Here is a 15930-nt window from a genome sequence, read left to right on the forward strand (position 1 = left end):
TTTCTGTTAGTTACTAAGCATTCAAAAGATGTTTACCTAAATTTAATTCGTATGTTTGCGTTTGCGTCAACATGAAATATATTTGTTCAAATTAAATTTTCAGTAATGGCAACATTAGAGTGCTACGTGATAAAATGGCGTCTCTTGAATACCGTTCGATGTCTTCGTAATTATTTCTCTATTTTACGAATCAGTATAAAATATCAATTAGTTCGTAGAATTTCTTCACAGTATTTTAATAACCAATTTGAACGTGTAAGTACCTCTCCGCCAGCTCCAGCCAAATGTTCTAATTAGTGAATTTCAGGTTTCTGATAACGGCGGCCAAATGCAATGCAAATGGGTTCCAATTTGTGGCGTTAACGGCGGTTGTTTGGTTTCAGTCGAAAAGCCCTCTAAACATTTGTGTAAGAGTGCAATGTCCGAGGAATCGGAGCGGCATGGCGAGTCGTCGGCGTCGCCGGGCGCCGCGCGCGTAGTTTTGAGCGCGCAGCAGTCCGACGCCGCTTCGGAGACGCTTCGCGCCGCGTGGGCATCCCAGGACTCGTACATTGACCACCTCGAAACGTTGAACAAACAGTTGGAAGGTATTTACGACAGTTACATCGGCTTGGTAGCGCCGCGGTCGGCCTGCGCCCCGCCCGCGAGTTGTTTATGTGCAAACATTACTTAGTTCTTCTCTATATCGACAATGCTTTAACTAAAATTCTAGTGATACTGTTATGACACATGTTAAAATAAAATATTACTGTGATGCTGAAATGTTACACTAAAATGTGGTAAAAGGGTGTATGTAGGTGTTTTAAGTTCAATCAAAGAAGATATTCTGAAGAGTTTGGTGTTTTGCTGTGTTAGCTGTGCCAGTGGAGTGATCAGTGGAAGTGCTTACAATGGTCATGGTGTAGGTGACCAAAGGTCCAGTGCTCTCCGGGAAGTCCGGAATTGTGTTAGTGTTTAGTGCTTTCACTGCGATGGCTGCCTCCGAGGCGTCCATGGTGGAGTCACCTGGTTTATGTTCACATGAAAAAGTAAATATAATTTTCTTTTCTTCTTTTGCTATACTTATTATAGTTCTTTGGTAGGTATCTGCTAGCTTTATTTTTTTTTACTAGTAAAACTGTTTGTATTTTTGAATTTTAAGTCAATGTGCTTATTTAATTTTAAAAAATTGCAATATTGAATTCTAAATTCCCATGCCTCCCAGGATAGGTTAAATTGCATATCACCATGATATAAATTATTTATGTATACATTAATTTAGTCTGTAATATTTTCAATGTATTTTCTGTCAGCTTAAAAGGACTATACAAATAATTCTTAAACTGCAGTATATTATTATAGTTCCTATAATATATTGTGTGTTTTTAAAAACCATGTCTCAGATTTTAAGGGAAAGGAACAAATAAATTATGCAACATTAATTTCTTAATTTTCTCTAATGTATTAAAAATTTGATCCTACTCCTTAGAAACTAGAGTCCGAGTTAAACTGAATCAGAAAAAGGTTTTGAAAAAAATTTCAGCAAGAATCTATGTACAACAAAGTTAAATTATTCAAAGGGCAACAAGTTGGGAAAAAAAGTAACACAATGATTAAGCATAGGTAACTGAGCTATAAATTTCTGTCACAAAGGAACATTTCCCAGTCAGTTTAGTCGTTTTGGAGGCCAAATTGTCTTGTGCACAGGAACTTTCCATCACATCCACTGTCTCTTTCTTCCATCACCCTGTACTGTTTGTTGGAAAGTTCTGTGTTATGCTAGGTTCACATGTTTGGCAAGTGCCAACCAAACGCACAGGACACAGTCATTCATATGTTAGAGTGAACAGGGACTATTCCTGTCATATTCTCTATATGATTGTTCCATGCATTTGTCAATTCTTTTCAAATGTGTGGACCCTGTATTAGAGATATAACTATGGCTTCATATTATATGGTCTAAGTTTTTGAACTCCACCTACTTTTCTTCAAAGCTTATATGAGTCCTCAGCATCAAATTATTAGATGCTCAGTACAAAACATTAAGCACTTGAAGCGGATTCCTTGCTTTACAGATAATTGTACAGTTACCTGCATAAATATCTGCCACAGCAGAGTGCAAAAATATCTGGCACATCCTACTGGCCTGAGAAATAGTTGTATCAGATATGCACTCCATGTTGTGTTATATATATTGGTGAATTAGTGTTGGTGCTACATAGAGAAAACTTCAAGATTAATGTTTTGTGACTTGTTGGCATGTTCCTGCAGTTTGGAAAATGTGCACACAGATCCTTTTACTGCATAATTATTGATCCCATTTAACTGTGTACAAGACATGGGGCTAAAACTAGACGATTACTGAATTGCCTAACACTACTCAAATGGCATCAGTATCACAAGGGCAAGTTAACAATAATTTGTACAGCCAACAGATATCAATAAGCAAAGGAGCACCCAAAATACTTAACTTGTACCAATTTCTGTTGCTGACTCTACACAAAAACTAGATGTATTGAATTAAAATAGTTGTCACTATATTGCCAGTTATAATTTTAAGAAAACTTTGTAGACCTCATAAACATGTTCTGGGTTGCTAAGCATAATACAGCTGCATTTTTTTATTCTTTTAAAGAAAACTTTAGAATGGTTTGCATACATTACAGCTATTTGAACATGGATTGTTAAGATAGTTAAGTGAAATTGACTAGATTAAAAAAAAACTTGATATTTTTTAATAACAAAAATATTTATGGATTACTAGATGGAATTTGAACCTGCTTCTTCTGTGGCTTTACGCGCCAGAGGTATCCTATTAACTTAGGATTCTGACCAACCTTATATTTTGTTGAGTAAATAAAATATTGTCAGGTGACAAGTGAAAGTCACTGACTACAAAAAAAATAGTGGAATATTAACCTTATGATGCTATGCATAAGTTTGATTATCCCTCCTGACTATAAGTGGTAATTAGTGACTTTTGCTTGTTACCCGACGAATATTGCTAAAAAAATTACCTGATCATATTAAGTTTTTCCTGTTTAAAAACAGCCAGAAATGTTGTAGGTTAGGTTAGTGGTACTGTGTAATTTTTGTGGACAAAGTCACAGACAGTCATTTTAATTATGATTGAAATTTGTAAAAATCACATACTATCAAAAAAACTGTCAAAGTGGGCATGGTGCCACGCACAGTGGGGGTACTTAAATATGCAGCATATACCCTAATTTCACTATGCACATCAAAATTTACTGCAGCATCTATATTATAGATGCTTATAGATTCTATAAGGTCAGAGAAATAAACATTTCTATGTAGCTATCCAACAAATCTTACTTTCATAGCTTTATTATTTTTGAAAGCAAAAACTAAAAAAAAGATGAAAGAATAAATTTATTTACCAAAATAAAGTGCCATAAAAACTTGAACACTTGATTTTAGAATTCTCTTTCTTTACACTTTTTTTTTTTTTTTTTTATTATTATGGCTTTCACTCTTGCCGTTTTAGCAAGACGTATTTTGCCAATGTCGACGTAGAGACATTACACACATGAGGAGGCTGTTCGGTTTATGAAAATCGCGAGTTTCTTTACACTTGATGTGCGGTCATACCAAATGTCATAATTTAATATAACAAGTTTTTTTCTGTTGTTAGGGTGGGGTACTCAGTACACCACAGGGTGGTTTTACAGTGACGCTTATGCCAGCGCGCTTGGTAAGCGAGGCCCGTAAAACTATGTAAACAATCAAACGAAACAAACATTTAACTATGTAATGTAACGCTCCAAGGGAGGCAAAGCTCGTGGCCCGCAATGCTTACCAACCGTGCTGGCGTAAGCGCCACTGTTGTAGAAGTAGAACCACCCATAGGTTTTAATACCCGCAGTATTTGTATGAATATAGACTTTTTCAAAGGTTGTCATTTGATATCTTGGACTAAGAAACTTCAAGTGTAAAACATCATAGCCCTTAGTCTTTTAACCGACTTCAAAATAGGAGGTTATCAATTAGTTTGTTTTTTTATGTTTGTTATCTCAGAACTCCGTCATTTATGAACCGATTTAAAAAAAAAAAATCATTCATCTAGGAATGCTTTCAATTAGGTCCCATAAGCACCAAATCTGATGATTGGATCCCAAGGAAATCGAGAAAACTCTTCAAATATTGTAGGGACACCTATAGTAATTTTGATATATTTAGTAGTAACTCTTGCATTTGCTCCTGAAAATCATCATTTGGTACCACGGCACCCACGGAGCGACTACTTAATAACCAGTACCTCACGGGTTGAATTTCAATGACTTAAACACAGTTGCTAAGCAATTTAAGCTAATCGTAATGCATATGGTGAAATGGAACAGGTGACAAAGCACCAGGACTCCTCAATAATGAATGTTTCTGCATTGGAATTTTTATTTTTTTCGTAAAAGGAGCAGTTGACATCAAATATATTATCTTAGAACTTTTACACAAAAAAAAATTATAACAAAAAATTGACCCAACTACAAAAAAACCATGAAAATAATTTTCTTCCAGTCTGAAGTCGGTGCCTCAGCACGAGCCAGCAGGAGTGATTGAAGCCCAATATACGCGTATAGTATGTAGGTGAGAAAGACGACTATAGGTCAACTCCTGCTGGCTCATGCTGAGGCACCGACTTCAGACTGGTAGAAAATTATTTTCATGGTTTTTTGTAGTCTGTTCAATTTATTTATTGCAAAATTTTTTTTTTTATATCAACTATCAACCTTGGTTTTTAAACTCAATACTTCAATCCATTGCACAAAATAATTTAAGTTAGTTAAACTCAACGGAAATTCATTCATTCTTCACATCTCAAAATTTATCTCTTGTTTCTGAACAACCAACCCATATTTAAAAAGATAAAAAAGCATGTAAAAAGATTTTATAGAAGCATAATAAAAAAGAACTCAATATGTCAATGAACCGCTTCCACTCTGTTAAAAGTAGGTTCAGACTTAGTCAACAAAGTGTGTCAAATATTTTTTTACTCTAATCAGTTTCCATTGGTACTTTTCATCCTATAATGAGGTCTGATCTCATTAGGAAATAAGCAAACCTGTCTTCATGTCTAAATGTTTTGAATTTTTCTTATCAAACATACTTACATGTTATCTTGAAATATTAAACAAGAGGTCATAACCAAAGTTTTCTTAATTTTAAACTGCAGATAAGATATTGATGTAATTTATACAGTGGACTGTGAATTTGTTAAGGTGTTGTCGATGATTGTTATTTTATTAGTGTTAGTATGTAAGAACTTGATGTCTTCTAAAAAACTGCTGTGTATTAATTTCTTACAATTTTCTTTCTACTTATGTCTTCTCTTGCTTGACTTTATTTGATGGTCTGATCTCACATTTTTTGAAAAACTATTGTAAGTATGGTACTAACAAAAATGGGGTTTATGTTTCTTATCACATTCGGTCCCGGTCATTCAAACTAGAAAGGGAACGGGAACTAAAAAGACACAGACGTTGTGTCACTGGGGCCCAATGTGATTCATAATTTTTTCTTATTAGTTTTCATACCAAAGTATTTTATGAGTATAAGGTAAGGTGGGGTAAGTGAAACTATTGGGAAAGTGAAACAGAAGACTATTTATAGACTGGTGCTTCACTTTCTTCATGGTTCTTACTTCGCTTTATTTAAATAGGGGTGGAACATAAACAAATATTATTGTTGGATGTTAGATTTATGAGGTGTTCATAATTTTTATAACAATCTAAACTGAAAAATGATGAAGTAACTAGGTTCTATTTATATTTAATATTTGTCTTGATATCGATTTCATTGTCCAGTTTCTTAAATGACATTCTAATTTCATTCTAAAACTATCTTCAGGTAGCCTGGAAAAGGCGAAAGAGGTAGAAGATAGAATCAAACAACAATATGCAGAATCACAACATAGAGAGAAAGTCCTTGTTAGGAGGCTAGCTGCTAAAGAGCAGGAAATTCAAGATTATGTAGTAAGTTGTTATTTTGAAGCCTCAATCTGTAAACATTAATTAAATATAAAAGCATAATAAATACTTGCTTTTTCAGAGTCAAATAACGGAATTGAAATCATCACACGCGAGTTTGAACGGACGACCATCATTGCTTGACCCAGCAGTGAATGTACTTATATTACGGTTAAAACAGGAGTTAACGTCAACTAAAACGCGACTGGAGGAGACCCAGAACGAACTGTCGGCGTGGAAATTCACTCCAGATTCCAACACGGGCAAGAAACTTATGGCCAAGTGCAGGTTACTGCACCAGGAGAATGAAGATCTGGGTCGGATGACGTCGAGCGGTCGAATAGCGAAGCTAGAGGGAGATCTAGCGTTGCAAAAAAGTTTTAGTGAAGAGGTCAAAAAGTCACAATCAGGTAAGAAGCCTCTTTGGTCCTATAATTATACAAGAACTTATTCTTAGGGCCAATGCAGACAGTCTGTGCACTTCAATTGCAATTTAATTACAGCTGGCTAAACTGCACGCTAGCGAGAAGTGAAACTTATGAACAGTTCACATTTACGTTAGAATGCAGACCCTACCCTAGGCCCATGGTTATTGTGTAGGTCATTGTCATTAGTATAAATCGTAGAATGTCGCCAAATAATTCGAATTGCTTCTTTTATCGTGTTTCATGTTGATTCCAATGCAAACTCGAACCATTAATTTTAATTATTGTTTTGAGAACAGAGAATTACTTCCAGTTGCCTGATAGAAACTAGGCTTCATTGAGTCGTCATTTTTCCACTATGTAGGAAATGGCATGGAAATTTAATGTAGTAACAGTGCAAAGATAATTATGTATATATTTGACACACTCCCAAGTCTGTTACTACAGCTCCTTATTACACATTGAAATTAGAGCCTGTACCTACCAAAACATGAAGCATTGTATAAGGTCATATTTTTGCACTACAGTACCTACACTAAACCCAAAACTATTTACTAAAACAAATTGATTCTAAATATGCAACCGTTTCCAATTACAGAACTGGACGATTTCTTGCAAGAGCTAGATGAAGATGTGGAAGGCATGCAGAGCACCGTGCTATACTTGCAGCAGGAGTTGCGCGCGGCGCGGTCCACCGTAAACGGCAACCGGCCGGCGTCCCCCGCCGACAAGCGGACGTATTCCGGCAGCGAGTGCAGCGACACACCCGTCGGCAAGCGGAGGCGGGCCTCCGTGCTCTCGCTAGACTACAACGAGGACGAAGAACCGCTCACAATCCCCAACGGCGACGCAGACTAACCCAGGACCACTGTGTTCCACTACAGAACACGACGCCTAAACATTCACTAGTGAATCCGTGACCACTTCATTTCTCTGGCCACGGCTATGTTTCGTCAACTCCAATTATACTCAAAGAATTTTAATGTGAGTGATCGACGTTCATTTACTGTGTTGAAACGCTGGGTGTCAGTCACTATTTCATGTGAATGCTTATGTATTAGCGCATAAAGTGTATCAAGGTCTATGTACTTTCATTAGAAGACATAATATTAGACGATTTTGTGTCATTCCCATTGACAATTTGATTGGTGATGACTGTGTCAAATGTGAAACTGAGACTAACTAAGAAAACATTTGGTAAAAAGTAAGTTTGCGTTTTTGCACAATGGTGGACCGTGTGACCAGACTACATAGTGTGAATTGGTTTTTGACATAGTTTTATACTTATAATGAATTTTAAACAGACTTGGTTGACAATTTTATAATTTATTTATGATAAGTGCATCTATTGTGATATGTATTAGAGAATGCAATAATGTGTGAGCAATAACGATTGATCTATCTTGCTGGATTTCGTTTCGAAAGGCATTTATTTTTGTTTACATGCCTGAAATGCTGTTACTTATGGAATTAGACCATGTTGAATACTGCAGCAATAATGTTGAACACCATCCTTATTTTGTATGATAGCCACATTTTTATGAAATTTGTGATTTCTACATAGTATATTTCTATTTTCAAATTACAATGAATGTATATAGAGCTATGTTAATAAACATGTATTACTGGCATCGTATTTGTTCTGTTATTTTATATCCGCTTGCGATCAATCGTAAAAACGTTATTCGAATTAGGGCAATATTTACTAACCTCTATGTACATGCGAAAAATGAAAATCCAATATGCACTAAAAAGTTGCGAAATTCCATAAATAAATCTTTTTATACAAGTTATACGAGAAGTCAATGCTGTTACTGGCTACGTATTGTTTGATAGTTCTAACCGGTAAGACCAAACTACTATGCTCGAGAACTTTACTTTGTCCACTCCTGAATCAGCACCAGTTATGTAAAAACTCGCACTTATTTAAAGAGCGAAATGCTCAGGATCGTACGTTAAATACCACATTTATAATTTTGTTCATCAAAATCACATCGTTGGATAGTTGGATACGTAACGTTATCCATACTAATATTATAATGGCGAAATTGTGTGTGTTTGTATGTTTGCTCGTCTTTCACGTCGAAACGGAGCGACGGGTCGACGTGATTTTTGGCATGGAGATAGTTTATGGGCCAGAAAGTGACATAGGCTACTTTTTATCCCGGAAAAATGCACAGTTCCCGAGGGAAAAGCGCGCGATAACCGAATTCCACGCGGGCAAAAGCTAGTATTTTAATAATTTCCGGAAATAGTCCATTTGACCAAACGGACTCGAAGTTCGTATCGTACCGTCCCTCTCGCTCTCGTATTAAATAGTATAAGTGTCAGAGGGACCGCACGACACGAACTTCGAGTTTTGAGTTTCGTAGTAGCCCTGCAGTTATCTTCGTCCAAATCCGTCTAGCCGTTTTAGCGTGAAGGAGTAACAAACAAACTTTCGCATTATTTTTTTTAATAAATTTATAATTTATTCGCATTTATAATCTTAGTAAGATGACTATTTCCGGATAGTCCATAAATAACATAAAATCCGTTAAACATTTTTAATTTAATGGAAAGTGAGCGATGCCAGTGCGTCTCACGACAACCGAAACCTGCGTAATGTGCCGGTGTCGTACGAAGGAGCTCAAGTCTGGCGCACGACAATCACGAACGACGCACAAATGAGCCTGATTAGAAAACTCCATGACGATCGAGGTAAGCGATGTTTGATTAAAGTACATATACATTGAGAACAAAAATATCTTACTCGACTGTATTACCTACTAAAACGTTTATATCTAAATACAGTTCGGTGTCTTTGGGTAAACTGAGCCCAGGCCTCAGTCTGTCAAAGGACGTGACTTATAACGTAGAACCAACTTAGAATTAACTAACAGTAGGTCTACAGCAATATAATACCCGTTGAAATGGTAATGAGGTAAATTTTCCATCATTCGGTCCTTCGAACCTGATTTTTCACGCATAATTTTTCAACAAGTATCCAAATTTTTTAAAGTGGTTTTAATGATTAAATAAGGTAGGTACACACTTTTTGTTATATCTTGAATAAATAATATTTGAAAGTTTTTTCAATTTTCAAGACATCTCCCTATGGCGTCTTACTCCGGATCATGGTGATTTCCTGATTCACGCCACGCGTAAGGTGGACGTCAATAGGCGTTTGAGCTCTCAACCATATAATATGAACCATACAGTGTTAGTGCTGGACGTCCAGCATCGGCTGGATTCTCTGGCCACGCCGACGCCGACGTGGACTGGAAAAACACTAAAATTGGGTAAATATCATCCATCAGCCTCAAAACATCTGTTGGATATTTGTACACCGCAAAGAATTACCAAATACTGAACTGAACGGTCGCTTCCTTTTAACCATTCAGCACAACAATCCCTTTCGTGGAATCACCTATGGCGCTCCACTTTTCGGTACATTTGTAGCTTAGATTGAGCAGGCGCGGCTCTCTCCGCGATTTTGTTCTCCGCTACAAGTAGATGTCTGGGGCCCCCTAGAGTGTGCTATTCAGTGGTTTTGTTGTATTTTATTTACGCCGCAAGCGAAACGAACGTGTTTTTATTAGTATTGTAAGTGTACCTATGTGTGTGTGTAAAACTTTTGTTATGTTAACTTTTGTTTTCAGGCCACCGATTAGATTTTACGTTTTACCCCGAATTGGATGTGATCAACGAATACCTCTCTGCAATAAGTACTCAATATAAGTCTTTATCCGAAATACAAACTATTGGGTACTCAGTAGAGAACCGAACCATTCAGGTAACATTTCTTCAGGGTCAGCAGCAGAAGTGGATGGGTTACGGTGCTCAAAGTGATCTAAACACTCGTATTGGCAGTAATAGGTCGTCGTGTGTAGAGTGACCATTATTTTGAGCACCATAACCGCTTATCCACTTCTTCTGCTGTCTGTACTCGGACGACATACTATCAACGGCAGAGGCAGCTGCTGCCAGCTTCACCTCTCGAAGCCACTGACTATCAAGCTCTGGTTTCCGTTGTCATCAATTAAGTACCTATTAAGGTAAGTAGCGTAGTTTTCTATCCCTAATTTCGCATTTTAGATGGCGGTAGTTTCCAACAAGAACCCAAAGAACGCAGCAATATTGATCGTAGCGGGCGTACATGCCAGAGAGTGGATTGGCGTCACCTCAGCACTTTATATTCTCGATCAACTCTTAAATGACTTCGACAATCATCCCGTTCACGTAAAGAATATAGATTGGTAAGCCTTTAGCAGCCAACAGGACTTATTCCTTATACTAGGTATACCTAGTCCTGTACCCTTAGTGTAAGTTTTCGGTTACAAAATACGTGTCGATCGCGTTCGCGTTAAAATCTCAATTTGTATGGAAACACGAACAGTGCCCTTAGTGTAAGTTTTCGGTTATAAAATACGTCTCGATCGCGTTCGAGTTAAAATCTCAATTTGTATGAAAACACGAACTCGCAAACGTTCCGCTAGAGGCACCGAAAACTTACACTAAGGGTACTGGAGACCGCGGATCGGCAAGCGCAGCGTAGGACGTTCACCAACTAGATGGACGGATGACCTTAACCAGGTGTTGCCGTTATTAATATCAAGCAAGAAACGACAAAACATCACGTTTGTTGTATTCCCTTCGATTTCAAGTGTCTAACTATTACGACTCAAGAGATAGAGCCCTGTGACAGACGGACGGACAGACAGAGAGCGGAGTCTCAGTAATAGGCAGGCCCCTCTTCCCCTTGGGCACACTGGGCACGTGCCCAGGGCCTCCTAATCCCTACCCCATTACCAAACGATAACCGATAGCTACTCAACTCTCGCCTGAAAATCAGGCTTACCGAATACATGCAGCATGTTGTGCCCAGGGCCTCTAATAGGTAAAAAAAAACGGCCCTGGTAAGGTAATACCCTAAAAACATTTTTAACTACCTACCGGCGTTAAGTAAGGTGTCCATATTTTTGAAATTCATCCATCTGACTAAAGCACAGATGTAGGTATAAGTAGTTAAGTTTGACATCGATCTCCTTTTCCTGAACTGAATTGCGAAGGCATCTTATTATTAAGCGTTATATACCTAAATACACTCATGCCAGGTACATAATTCCCGTGGTGAATCCTGATGGATACGAGTATTCGCACAAAAAAGATCGTCTTTGGAAGAAAAACCGACGTAAATTCCCAAACTGCTGTGGTGTTGATTTAAATAGAAACTTCGGGTAAGTTATACCAGCATTCTTGCATCCACGACAAAATCAGAGGGCTAAGTACCTAAAAGAACTTTACCTACCTATGTAAATACGGGATAATGTAAAACGGGGTTACTTTAAAATGCAGGAGCTACTTTGGAAAACAGTTTTTACGCCATGTCCTTATTTTTTTAGACCATCCTTGGCAGTGAAATACCTGTCTTCATAAGCCCCAAATTTTCCTAAAGTGACCCCGGTTTACGGTACCTACTTATACTAACAAAGAGAAACGTTACTCTCATGAGTCATGACATCATTTCTACCTAGTTATTCAGACAGCTTTGTGAAGGTCTGTAATTATTCCCTAAATACAATGGTGATTATTGGGGTCGTGCTCCTTGATAGATAAAGATACAAGCAAGGTGCAAGGTGCTACAGATCTACAATATTTTTGCAAAATCTATCCAACGATACCCCACAGTGCCCAACACCATCAATTTAGACTTAGACGGAAAAACTAAACTAGTGTCTTGGAAAATTAAGTTACCTGTTTGACTGTTGAATGTTCCCTTAGAATTAACGGAAATCAAAAATAACACCTAAACTGCCTATGTATGATGAGTAGATGGCAGTCATCAAAATGCTAAAGCCGCATTACGTACGAGTCGCTACATATCATCGTGAAATTAATTGTGAAAAGATTCTGCCAGGGCATACATGTAAGCGATAAACTTTCTGCTACTGTTCATAATTAACAGAAACTTGCCAATTACCACAACCAAGCCACAAGCTAAGAGACTGAAATTTTAGCGCATCTAATTACAGTACGAGTACACTTATACGAATATCGCAAGTGTTAATTTGCTTATTTGTTAAAATAGAAAGTATTGGTCTATGAACGACGCGACGAGCAAAAAGCAGTGTCGTGAAAATTATGCCGGTACTAAGGAGTTTTCCGAACCAGAATCAAGCGCTGTGCAAGTAAGTTAACGCCAATAAGAAAATTTTATTTTAATTTAATACAATAAAGTAGGTACAGTCAAGTGTAAAGATATGAACTAATTCAAAGTTTCAAAAATAAGTACCACATTCACTATTCCGACGCAATAAGGCCGTAGAAACATATTTTTGAGTGGTTCGAATAGATACTTATTTTTGCACTTGACTGTACCTACAATTAAAATAAGGCATGACTGGGTCACACACTTGAATGTATTACTCGTATTAGTACATGCCCGTATTGGTTCGAAACCTGTCGGGCATACCTTTGGACTTGGTCTATTTTCACACAAATATCTGCCCCGATCGAATCGAATCCGGGACCTCATATATAGTTAACATATGATAAATCTATTAATTACCTTACCTGTAAATGTAAATGTTCTCTATGTAGGTATGTTTGTTCTTTACAGTCGGTGATAGAGACAGTGAAAATATCCGCTTTCGTCGATATCCACGCCTTCGGCCAAGAGTTAAATTACCCGTGGGCCGCGACAGCAGAGCGCACACCGCACGGTAAAGTTTTGCACGACGTTGCCAAGGATATGAGCAAGGTAATTAATGTCATGGAATACTGCTGCATATTCACTCAAAAGCCATATTGTCTTTAAGATAAATTTCTCCTGCAGACATCGTCTTATTCATTCATACGTTTGCTAAATTTGTAAATTGTAAAACATAATGTCACGAAAATATGTATTGATACATTTAAATTTATTAAAATCGGACAAGTGTTTTCGGCGCCACGATGAACAAACGAACATACAATAATACAACTAGAGCGTTAATATCGCTCAGGGCTCGACGGTTTCCTTCTCCTAAAGATTCATATGAGAAAGAATTCGAGTTCCGAAGGATTATTATAATTTATGGCGTTACTTTGCGGAGGTCCATATCAATGAACTAAAAGAATTTCTTTGCTCACGCTTGGTTCGGGTGAGCAAAGAAATTATTTTAGTTCATTTACATTATTATTGTAAATAGACGGCTAAAATCTTAATTTTGGCTACGCCATACAAATACAAATATGTTTATTTTGCATAGTCCGGTATAAAACTGCTGGCTGAAGACATTACGTACCTACGGCAATAAAATCTCTACCTGAGGCCGTATGTCTCTAACGCGCTGACGTTCGCGAATTTGGCGATCGCATGCACCATCTTTTTCTACCTTCATCTTATCCTACTTAATATTATAAATGTGAAAGTTTGTGAAGATGTTTGGATGTTTAGATGTTTGTTACTCAATCACGCAATAACGACTAAAACTTTACATGAAACTTGGCGCACAGATAGACAAAGATCTGCATTGAGACATGATGCTTGCTTGGTAATGCGTTTCCGTGGGATAATATTTTAAGTTTAAAACAAGAATAGAGGGCGCTGTCCAAGAACGGTGACGTACCATACCTCGGCTCTCAAGATGACGTGTTAACTTCGTTTGCAATCAATAGATGGCGTTGTGCGGGCGAACGTTGTCCTTTGAAATTGTTACAGTACGATTACTTTGAGTTAACACTTGACAGATGGGCGTGCCTTCAGTCAATTTTCAACTTTGAGGTCATACAAATAAAATAGTTATAACATATTATAATCTGTAAACGTGGGTAGCGATATACTAAAAATGGCTTTATTTGTATGACGTCAAAGTTGAAAATTGACTGAAGGCACGCCCATCTGTCAAGTGTTAACTCGAATTAATCAAAATGTACCGTATCCTTTTTTCAAGCCAAACTCTAAAGCCGAGTTTAGACTTGCAAGAAAAATCGTGCAAGTTGCATTACATTGCAGCGCTCGATTGGCCACTACAAAGTCGTAGTAAGTATATAGATATAACTTGCACGATTTTTCTTGCAAGTCTAAACTTGCGATTTATTGCTTTTATTATATTTATATTATAATATACTAAAATATTAGCTTTCTTGAGATTTATTTATTGCGTTGGCATGGTAACAAATATCGTGTAAGTAATCGGTTGTCGTTGTATATTTTAATAATTGCACGGGCATAATATACAACAGTTCAGTTAAGACGGCATTAAGCTATTACTAATGCAGGCGAAGCCGCGGGTTAAGGCTAGCACTATATAGGCTGAAGACCAAAAAGTTTAACACTGCTGCGTAAGCTGCGTTAGCACATTGTGTCACAATGGAAAAAAATATCAGATCTACAAACCTCTAATAACCTAATCATTATTCACAGGCAATACTTTCCAAAAACGGATCAACCTACAAATTCGGCTCAGGCTATCGCAAAATAAATCCCACATATGGGTCAGCCGTAGACTTCATGTACAGCGAAGGTGTCCACCATGCTTATGCCATAGAGACCAGGGATACAGGACAATATGGATTCCTTTTGCCACCTGAGCAGATTGTGGACACCGGTAAAGAGCTCGTAGCCGCTATGTGCTGCGTAGCTAAAGCGCTGGAGCCTCAGCCTCAGTTTAGATCGAAGGCTTGTCATGATTGGTTTTAATCTGTTTCGATCTCAATGAGGGCAATCCAAATAAAGACGGTAAATAATAAGGTATTGTTTCAATGAAGCTGGCTGCAATACCTACTGCAACCTGTGGCGTGCGTGCAGTGGCTCTATGAGGGTGGTGGCTAGTTGTGCGTCACGTTTGTGATAACAAAATAAGCCAATCGCAAGCAAGACTAACTATGATTGGTTTTTTGGAGTCTTTGTATTTTTTATTTCAAAGAGACCAGCACTGGGAATCGAACCCAGGTCCTCAGCAATCCGTGCTACGTGCTATAACTCCTACACCGCTGCTGGACAGGAATCTAGACCCGAATTTTTCCTATGCATACATATCTCAGGTTGCTTATTTCTACTATGCTACTTAAGCAACAGCACTAGCGACATCTATGTTTCGTCGACAGACATCACACTCTTTCGGAACTAACCGCTCACCCAGACAAGAGATGTCGTTACTAAGCAATCAAATTGTGATTGGTTTTTTGGAGTCTTTTTTTATTTGAAAAATGGCAAGTTTTTTTTGATGAATTTGGTATATGAACCACAAAACGTTGACGTTTTATGGAGGCAGATTAAATTAGGTACAGTCACCAGCATTAATATCGCCACAGCGGAGCGTGCAAAAATATCTGATACGTTCTACCGGCTCTAGAAATAGAGTCGTGTCAGATATTGGTGCTGGTGACTGTATTATCGAATTATGTGATTCCTGATCCACCGTATATAGAACGTTATCACTAAGTTTCGTCGTTTGTTGTTAAAGCAATGCGATGCCACTATGCCTTTTTCTGTGAATAACTCTAACAGTGCTATAGTGAATAGTGACTCTAACAGGTCGGCATTATTTTTCTTTACTTTCTTAAATAAGTATCAA

The 15930-nt window shown here is 37.6% G+C and overlaps 1 protein-coding gene across 1 annotated transcript; it reads left to right on the forward strand.

Moving 5' to 3' along the window:
• Positions 1-118: 118 nt before the first annotated feature.
• fl(2)d (Pre-mRNA-splicing regulator female-lethal(2)D) lies at positions 119-15103 on the forward strand. Its single transcript, XM_074106012.1, has 10 exons — positions 119-255; positions 384-587; positions 5845-5969; positions 6046-6373; positions 6987-7232; positions 10476-10626; positions 11485-11607; positions 12459-12558; positions 12990-13130; positions 14778-15103. Exons 2-10 carry the CDS (start codon positions 419-421, stop codon positions 15051-15053), a joined length of 1659 nt encoding a protein of 552 aa, XP_073962113.1. The 5' UTR covers positions 119-255; positions 384-418; the 3' UTR covers positions 15054-15103.
• The last annotated feature ends 827 nt before the right edge of the window (positions 15104-15930 follow it).

Source organism: Choristoneura fumiferana, chromosome 23, assembly GCF_025370935.1.
Source record: "Choristoneura fumiferana chromosome 23, NRCan_CFum_1, whole genome shotgun sequence".
Lineage (NCBI taxonomy): Eukaryota > Metazoa > Arthropoda > Insecta > Lepidoptera > Tortricidae > Choristoneura > Choristoneura fumiferana.